This window comes from Colobus angolensis, unplaced genomic scaffold (genome assembly GCF_000951035.1).
Source record: "Colobus angolensis palliatus isolate OR3802 unplaced genomic scaffold, Cang.pa_1.0 Scaffold130, whole genome shotgun sequence".
Classification (NCBI taxonomy): domain Eukaryota; kingdom Metazoa; phylum Chordata; class Mammalia; order Primates; family Cercopithecidae; genus Colobus; species Colobus angolensis.
In genome coordinates this window covers 3946585-3956039 of record NW_012114253.1, presented here as the reverse complement: position 1 = coordinate 3956039, position 9455 = coordinate 3946585, and the positions used below count along the sequence as shown (strand labels likewise).

General features: G+C 53.6%; 1 protein-coding gene across 2 annotated transcripts; it reads left to right on the top strand.

The window, feature by feature from the left end:
- Nucleotides 1-2217: 2217 nt before the first annotated feature.
- KLHDC7A (kelch domain containing 7A) lies at nucleotides 2218-7403 on the top strand. 2 transcript variants are annotated; one of them, XM_011934048.1, is made up of 2 exons: nucleotides 2218-4578; nucleotides 5362-7403. In XM_011934048.1, the coding sequence occupies exons 1-2, from the start codon at nucleotides 2348-2350 to the stop codon at nucleotides 5405-5407; spliced, it is 2277 nt and encodes a 758-aa protein (XP_011789438.1). In that variant the 5' UTR covers nucleotides 2218-2347; the 3' UTR covers nucleotides 5408-7403. The 2 variants fall into 2 exon arrangements, with proteins under 2 accessions (XP_011789438.1, XP_011789437.1); XM_011934047.1 differs by having other exon boundaries at nucleotides 2218-7349.
- The last annotated feature ends 2052 nt before the right edge of the window (nucleotides 7404-9455 follow it).

Below are 9455 nucleotides of genomic sequence, written 5' to 3'. Positions count from 1 at the left end.
AAGGAGGGAGGGAGGGAGGGAGGGAGGGAGGAAGGAAGTAAGGAAGGAAGGAAGGACGGAAGGAAGGAAGGAAGGAAGGAAAGCTGCATCTCTAACAAGCACCCCTCGTGATCCTTGTGCACATTGCATTGATAGGCACTCTTTTGACCAGGATGGAAAGAAAGGGAATTCAGGGGACCCCTCTTGACAGTCACCAGTGGGACAGGCTGAGGACACCCGACTTCCTAAGAGGTCACATCTGCTGGATGAAGTCAGGTCTGTAAAACTGGACTCTGCAAACAAGGCTTTCAGTCCCCATTTACAAGCCAGCTGACATAATATTGGAGGTCCAGTTACCTCTGCTGTCAAATGGGGATAACAATCGTGTCTCTCCCCAAAGCAGCTGTGAGCATGAGATGAGATGAAATGAGCTTCATCCCGAGAGTCCACCCCAATCCATTCAGTGTAAAAACAATCCCTGTTGGCTACTGTCCCAAATCATCCAGAGCCCCACATAGGTTTAGGGTCCACAGCTGAGCCAGCTACAGCCTGTCCTCAAGGACTTGGAATGCAGCAAGAGACCAAATCTTGCACACAATGCACTTTATGATAAGGCAGCTGTGGCCAAGGCTAAAAGAGGAGCATCAGAGAACACGAAACCCAAAGGAAGAAAAGGTGATCTTGGACGGATGAAGGCACCAGGAAAGAAGACCCAGACACAGCCTTTCACTCAACTCTGATGGGACAGAGGGATGTCCACCAGCCTTCCCTGCCAAGAAGTCACCCTGAGCCCGGTTTGCTAGGCAGTGATCAGGAGATGAATTTGGAAGAGTAAACCGAAGCTGGTACATAGAGGGTTGTGAACGTCGGCATAAGGAGTCAGGATTGTCTCCTAGAGTCCCAGCCTTCAAAGCCAAATTTCTTCCATGTGTGTGCTTCCTGTGGCCCACAGAGTGGTTTTCAGTTTCATTTTTGAATCAGATGCCAACATTTTAAAATTGAGAGTGATGATGTCACTACCGGGATTCTAAGCTTCCCTGAAACAGTGGGAAGGTGAGGCAATGCTGTGCCACCTGGCCTGATACCATCGGCTGGGGTGGGGTGGACAGGGGTCCTCACTTGTTCACTTTACCTGTCCATCCCCCATAGGCAGCAAGAGTTTGAGACCCCTGCACGGGACCTTGGGGACTCTTTGAGGACCTTGGTGAGGAAAAGGGTAGAATTAGTTCTGTGCTTTGGAAGGTCCTCTGATGACACTTGATACTAGCGATGTTGGTGCCAATGATAAGAAAGAGGAAGAGGAGGAAGAAGGGGAGAATAGTTCATATTTAGTAAGCTTTCATGATGGGGTGCTCTGCCCCAGTGTTTATTTCTAGCAGCCCATTTAGTTCTCACCACAACCTGATGAGGTATGTATGCTGTCATCCTCCTTTTTCAGATGAAGCAAAGAGTGGTGAGATCTCTTGCCTAAGGTCATATAGTTGGTAAGTAGCAGAGCCAGGTAGTCTGGGTCCAGGACCCACATTGCCGGGTCAGGGGAGGGAAGATGGTGAGGGGGGTCTGGGAGATGTGAGTCTTCCCTCAGTCTTTCACCATAGGAGATTGTCTGGTTTTAAAAGAGAAGATGCGTCCACATCTAACCCTGCTGAGCACTAATGCAGTGTCTTTCCCCACCGTTCTCAGAAAGGCTGTTTTCTCTTAATAAACTTGTCAGGCAGGGAAGGAGGGCAGAGGCACTCAAAGGCTGGGTCAGGTGGCTTGGCTGCATGCCCTGGCTCCAGACTCCACTGCCACGTTCCTGTCCCCCGCTTGGCCAGCATAAAGCTGACCCCACTGCGAGGACCAGCAGACCTCATAAGAATGACCCCATCCACGCCTACTGGGGCTCCACCTGTCCATGAGTCAACACACCCAAGCCTCCGAGCCCAGTGGATTTGCAAAAGAGAAAATAAAGCACACACATAAAGAATAACCAACCCCGTGCATTTCCTGGCATCGGGTGACTGTTTGGTTAAGAGCTTCCTCCTTCTTTGTATGCCCACTGGATACTCCTAACATCCCCTACCTGCTGGCCACAGAGCTGGCTCAGGTGGCCGATCACAAGCTCAGCCCCTGGGCAGGCCCCCCACCCCCACCACCAGGGAAGCATCAAAGGAGGCCAGCCACTGGCATCTGCCAGCTCTGGGCCCCAGCAGCCACCCTCTGCAGCTCAAAGTCACCTTTGCTGTGACTCCTCTCCTCGGCTGACTAGCCAAAGCCAGCCCAGAACTCCCTCCCCTCCGCTCGGCAGGACCCAGGAACTGGTCTCTACTGGGCAATTATTAATCACATTCTTGGCATTCCTCAGCCCCAGGTTGGCTGGAGAAGCATGTTCCCCAGAGGAGCAGAGGTCCAGGACTGGCATTTGGATATGCAGCTGACGGGCAAGGTGGTGCTGTCGGCTGCTGCCCTACTCCTGGTGACTGTGGCCTATAGGCTGTACAAGTCAAGGCCTGCCCCAGCCCAGAGGTGGGGTGGGAATGCCCAGGCGGAAGCCAAGGAGGAAGCAGAGGGCTCAGGGCAGCCAGCTGCACAGGAGGCTTCTCCCGGGGCTCTGCAGAGGGGGCCAAGACGCCGGAGGAGCAGCAAGGGATCTGAAGCACCACAGGGCTGCAGCTGGGAGAATCCAAGAGGCCCCTGTGTCCTGGTCACGGGGGCCACTTCCACAGACAGGAAGCCCCAGAGAAAAGGCTCAGGTGAGGAGCGGGGCGGGCAGGACTCAGACTCTGAGCAGGTGCCTCCTAGCTGCAGCGGCCAGGAAGCCAGAACAGCTGTTGGCGGTAACCCTGACCCTCCCCATCTCCCCCGCTTGGGCAGTGAACCGCACAGCTCCCCAGCTGGACTCCTTGCAGCAGCCGACGGCACCTGTGCCGGTGGTGAGCCTGCTCCATGGCAGGACGGCAAACCCCCTGAGCATCCAGGGCTAGGGCAACTGGAACCTCCCCACTGCCACCACGTGGCTCCCTTGCAAGGCAGCAGTGACATGAACCAGAGCTGGGTCTTCACCCGTGTGATAGGGGTCAGCAGAGAAGAGCCTGGGGCTCTCCAGGCTGCCTCCGATGTTGGCCTGACCCTGCATCAGCAGGAGGGAGCCCCCAACGCCTCCTATACCTTCTCGTCCATAGCCCGGGTCCGAATGGAGGAGAATTTCATACAGAAGGTGGAGGGGGTTGAGCCCAGGCTCAAGGGCAAGGTGTATGATTACTACGTGGAATCTACGTCTCAGGCCATCTTCCAGGGCAGGCTGGCTCCCAGGACAGCAGCCCTGACTGAGGTTCCATCTCCTAGGCCACCGCCAGGGTGCCTGGGAACAGGGGCAGCCTCGGGAGGCCAAGCCGGTGACACAAACGGTGCAGCCGAAAGAGCCGCCTCCCCACAGCCAGGGCCGTCGCCCTCCAACCGAGGTTTTAGCCGGAAGGAGAGCCTCCTGCAGATAGCGGAGAACCCAGAGTTGCAGCTGCAGCCAGATGGCTTCCAGCTTCCCGCTCCACCCTGCCCAGACCCGGGCGCCCTGCCGGACTCAGGCAGAAGCAGCCGGGAGCCCCATGTGCACCTGGTGGCCGGGGCTAATTTCTTCCATGTACCGCTCACCCCTGCTTCAGCCCCACAGGTCCGCCTGGATCTGGGCAATTGCTATGAGGTGCTGACCTTGGCCAAGAGGCAGAACCTGGAGGCCCTGAAGGAGGCGGCCTACAAGGTGATGAGCGAAAACTACCTCCAGGTGCTACGCAGCCCGGACATATACGGGTGCCTGAGCGGGGCAGAGCGCGAGCTGATCTTGCAGCGCCGGCTCCAGGGCCGCCAGTACCTGGTGGTGGCTGACGTGTGCCCCAAGGAAGACTCGGGCGGCCTCTGTTGCTATGACGATGAGCAGGATGTCTGGCGCCCGCTGGCTCGCCTGCCCCCCGAGGCCGTGTCCCGGGGCTGTGCCATCTGCAGTCTTTTCAATTATCTCTTTGTGGTGTCCGGCTGCCAGGGCCCCGGGCACCAGCCCTCCAGCCGCGTCTTCTGCTACAACCCGCTTACGGGGATCTGGAGCGAGGTGTGCCCGCTGAACCAGGCCCGGCCGCACTGCCGGCTGGTGGCCCTGGACGGGCACCTGTACGCCATCGGCGGAGAGTGTCTGAACTCTGTGGAGCGTTATGACCCCCGCCTGGACCGCTGGGACTTTGCCCCGCCGCTCCCCAGTGACACGTTCGCCCTGGCGCACACGGCCACGGCGTGTGCCAAGGAGATCTTCGTCACCGGCGGCTCGCTGCGCTTCCTGCTGCTCCGCTTCTCGGCGCAGGAGCAGCGATGGTGGGCCTGCCCCACCGGGGGCAGCAAGGACCGCACGGCCGAGATGGTGGCGGTCAATGGCTTTCTCTACCGCTTTGACCTCAACCGCAGCTTGGGTATCGCCGTGTACCGCTGCAGCGCCAGCACCCGGCTCTGGTACGAGTGTGCCACGTACCGGACGCCTTACCCGGATGCCTTCCAGTGCACGGTGGTGGACAACCTCATCTACTGCGTGGGCCGCCGGAGCACCCTCTGCTTCCTAGCAGACTCTGTCTCACCCAGGTTTGTGCCCAAGGAGCTACAGAGCTTCCCAGCCCCACAGGGCACCCTCCTGCCCACTGTCCTGACCTTGCCCACCCCCGATTTGCCTCAGACCAGGGTCTAGCAGTCCCTCAACTGAGCTCCTCATGCAAAGCTGGGGGCCACAGGGCTCCACCGCCAGCCATCTCTGTAGGCCATTTCTAGGCAATCACCAGGCAACCCAGGAATGTGGCCATCAAGAGGTGAATTGCAGTCCTTTCTCCTCCCCTGGCTGGGGAGAGAGGGATCTTAGATGAGTCTTACCCTTGGTGGGCTACAGAGGCCCCACTGCAGAAAAGAGGACCAGGAGCTTGTGTTCTAAGGCAGAAGGCATTCATGTCTTCAGGGATGACCGCCCTCGCTTCAACTCTGAATTCTTGGGGGGATATACCAGGACCCCACAAAAGCTTAGGGGGTGTAGCCTTATTGCAATCACATTTCTAGGAGCCAGTTGACCCCAGCAGCCCCTCCCTGGTTGCCCTGGAGAGGGGTTGGCTCTCTGAGCCATCAGTGCCCGTTGGTAAACATCAGCCACTGGGCCCCACCTCCACAGTTCCCAGAAGCACAGGGACACACAGGTGGGAAAGATGGAGGCAGGTGACTTGGACAGGACTAGGAAGGAGCCCAGGGAGCCCCAGGGGGCCTGGCCAGAGGGAGTGGTGGTTTGAAAAGTAGAACAGCTGAAGCTGGGGCCAGCCTAGGAGATTCTTGCTCGCCAGAAAATGTACCAAAGCCCACCTTACTTTTCTCCTTATTGGAAGAAAGAGAAGCACCCATTGTACGAAGCTATCTTCTGGTGAAGGTCTGCTGAGGATACACGGAGGTCTCAGCAAAGGGAAGAAACTATGTGATCCAAGCGCCACCCTGCTCCTTGGCCTTGCCAATGTTTACTGACCATTGCACTCATTCCCAGATCTGTAGCCATCTTCCAGTCTGGAAGCTGGGGCAGCCACCACCAGTCAGCACTTCAGGGTGACAGCATAATTGCCCTCCTTGTGCCAGGTACCGTCACCTGGTTTGCCTCATTCACATTTTCAGGTCCATGACCAAGTCGAGGAACTAGAAGATTCTAGTGAAGCATCCAGAGACTGGATCTCCTTTCACATCAGGTTTGATAAACTCCGAATGAAGAAGACCCCCAGCCTCAGGAAGGCACCTGTCCTTCCAGGAGGGAAGGGAGAGAGCCTGACCCAGTGTATTGCCACAGCCCTTTTTCCACCTCTGAGGGAGACAGTGAAAGATGGGAAGGCAGTGATGCTCTTGGTCCCAGCCAGAAGCCAGGGGAGATGGGAGGTACACCAGAGCAGAGCCTGACAAGGAAGAAAATAAGGATGCTTTGGACCTCAGTGTCCTTGTCTTGAAAATGGGAAGGACAATTCATGTCCGTATCTGCCCTGGGAATAAATGAGAGCCCCCAAGAGAAAGCGCCTCCCAGTTTCCCAGGTGGTCCCAACTAGAGCTTGTGTCCACTGATGCTGTTGGGGTCCAGGCTGTGGGTCTTGTTGGAAGAAGCAGGACTGGAACAAAAGATGAAAAAGAGGTTGGCATGGATGTAAGAGGAGAGCTTGCACTGGACCACCAAAGGCCACCATCCCTAGTCTGGGCTCGGGCACCAGGCTCTGCCAATGGCAGCTCAGAGGCCACAGGGTGCCATTGCCCACGCCCCTCCCCACTTCCTTGGCCTGGGCCTCGAAAGATGAAGCAGCTGAATTTATTCCTAAATCAGAGACCAGGAAGGGAAAGTCAGCCGGGGCCATGGCTGCCTTCTGGGGAGAGTGACACCCGTCCACAGGCAAGGTCACGTTCAAGCTCAGGGTCAACACTAGCCATGAACCTCCAAGGGACCTGTGGGCTGGGGGAGAATGGCTTCAGTGACAAGACTCAAAGGAGGCACTAGCATTGTGCTGCTGGACTGGGGGAAGGACTTGCTTGAGAGGAGAACCCTACATAGGAGCTGGGGGAAGGTGGACCCAGATTTAACCTTCAACCCCTAGTGAAGGGCCAGGCAGAGGACGAGGCAACACCCAAGCTAGGTAAAGTTCTGGAAAGTTTCCAAGCCCAGGAGGAACAAGGACCACTCTGGAAAAACATTCCGAAGCCCATTGCATACCTGTGTTAGAGACTAGGGGAGTGATTCCAGGGATAAGATGGACCAATGTGTTCCAGGCCCCAACCCATGGTGGGTGTGGTCTTCGTAATGAGAAGGGGAGCTGAGATTGGGGCCTGGGCTGGGAAGAGAAGTACACAGTCCATCTGATCCACCTCTCTTTTGGTTCCATTGGCAAAATCATTCATCAGTCATCATATCTTCTCCTGGCCAGCCCTCACAATGGCTTCATAAGTGTTGCAACACAGTGTCCCAGGCTGTCACTACCTGTGGATTAGAGCCGATGTGCTGGCCTGGGGCTCTAGAGCTGGGCTTCAGGAAGAATGTGGTCAGGGCCATCAGGGTGGAACAAGGTAGCTCAAGACCTTGGAAAGACCCCCTGAGGGCACAATGGTCCTTGCAGTTTAAGATGACACTTTAAAAATAAATTCTCTCCTAATGATGGCTTGAGTCCTGCCACTCAATGGGAGCATCAGCAGAACCTGTAGCATCTTATTTGGAATTGACATTCTCTATTGTAATTCTGTTCCTGTTTATTTTTAAGTTTTCTTTTTGTTTCACTGGAAAGGAAAGATGATGCTCAGTTTTAAACATTAAAAGTATACAAGTTGCTTTGTTACAATAAAACTAAATATGTACACACCCCCCAAAAATGGTCATAATGTGTTCTTTCACTCCTGAAATAAACATTTACAGAATATTTGGGCTGGGCAGTGTTCTAGGTGCTGGAGATGCAGCATATCCCCGCCTTAATGGAGCTCACATTCTAGCAAAGGAAAATGGACACTTTTAAAAAGAAATACATTGAACCTAGTACCTAGGCTGCATATACACTAAGGAGAAAACCAAGGCAGGGACATGGGATGGTGAGTGGCGGAGGAAAGCGGTTGCTCTTTTAAATCATGTGATCAGGCCTCCCTGATAGGATGACATTTGAACAGGGACCTGAATGGAAATCTGGGAGATGCATAGACCAGGACTGGCTCAGGGAACCAGAAGGGTGGCCTTGCTGCCAGAAGGACTTTGCTGTGCCCACCAGGGAGAGCAGGGCTGCTTCCAAGGAGCACCGTCTTGAGGGTAGGAAGAAGGACAGGGGCCCAGCTATTCTAGCTTAGCCTTTGGTGTAAGGGAAAAATTTCAATTACACCTACATTTACAACATATAGGAGCGAGAGCCAGCGTCCTTACCAAAATGTTGCAGACCATATACTCAGGGGTGCAGCTGAGATGACTTCATGGGGCCAGAGTCTCAGATTTCTACTTTACTTAATAGCCTGGGGTCTGTTGGCCTCCTGCCCTTAGCCTCAGAGTAACATCTGTGTCACTTGGCTTCTTGCTTTTCCAATAGGAATTCTTTCTTCTTCAGAAAAACAAACAAACAAAAATTAAATTTGGGTCACTTTCCACTTTAAACCAACCATGCCCATTACAGAAAAAAAAAAAAATAGAGAAAGGTATTAAAAATCTCCCCAATTTTGCCACTCAAAGACATCCCCTACTGTGCTGTGTGTCCCTCTGGTCTTTTTCTTCTGTGCAAAGTTTTGTTTGGCTTGATTTTTGCCTAGGTGTGATTATGCTAAATATACAATTCAGTTTCTTCCTTTTTCACTTAGCATTTTATAATAAGCATTTTCCCGTGTTATTACAAATCCTGGGTAAACATCATTTCAATAGTTGCACAATATTCCATGGAATGAATGTACCAAGGTTTATTTAAACATCTCCCCTCCTGTTGGGCCTGTCTGTAGATTTTTGTTTTCTGTTGGGTTCTCTTTCTATCATAAATAAAACGTCCTTTGTTTTCTTATTCCTCCCTATCTGGGGCCTTCATCAATATTTACAAGAGAATGCCAGCCTAGGTCCCATCTGCAATAGTAGAGTTGTTGAAACAACCATAGAAGCCACAGCATTTGCCTAGGGCTGGGGCCTGGCGCCTCTGTGACTATAGGACAGAGCTGTCCTTGGAAGCGCACGGGGAGAGAGGCAAGGCTGGCTGGAGGGGCCATCCAGGGGCACCACGTTCACTGGGCCCCTGCTCTCCTCTGCATGCTTTTATATGCATCTCCTCACTGATCCTCACAACAACCCTATTTTACGGGTGAGAAAGCTGAGGCTCAGAGAATTTAACGAAATTTGCCTTCATGGCAAAATCCAAAGACCTTCTGTTTTCGTTAAAACTGCTTGAATCCGAGGCCAGGCAGAGTAGCTCATGTCTGTAATCCCAACACTTTGGGAATCGAGGTAGGAGCATCAGTTGAGGTCAGGAGTTCAAGACCAGCCTGACCAATATGGTGAAACTCCGTCTCTACTAAAAATACAAAAATTAGTTGGGCATGGTGGTGCATGCCTGTAATCCCAGCTACTCAAGAGACTGAGGCAAGAGAATCACTTGAACCCGGGAGGCGGAGGTTGTAGTGAGCCAAGGTCGAGCCACTGTGCTCCAGCTTGGGTGACAAAGTGAGACTCTGTCTAAAAAAAAAAAAAAGTGCTTGAATCCAGCCTTACTGCCTTGCATGCTATACTCTCTCCACTCCTCTGAGGCAGTGGAGGCCAGGACCCAGCATCAGGCTTGCCTCCAACCCTGTCTCCACCCACACCAATCAACTGTGCTCCATCTTTGAACTTTGAACTTGAAGGACATTTTCTTAAATTCTCTGATCCTCAATACCTGCATCTGTAAAATGGGTTTGCCACTGCCAGCCTCAAGAGGATATTGTGAGAACTAACAAAATAATACAGGGAAAGCTCCCGG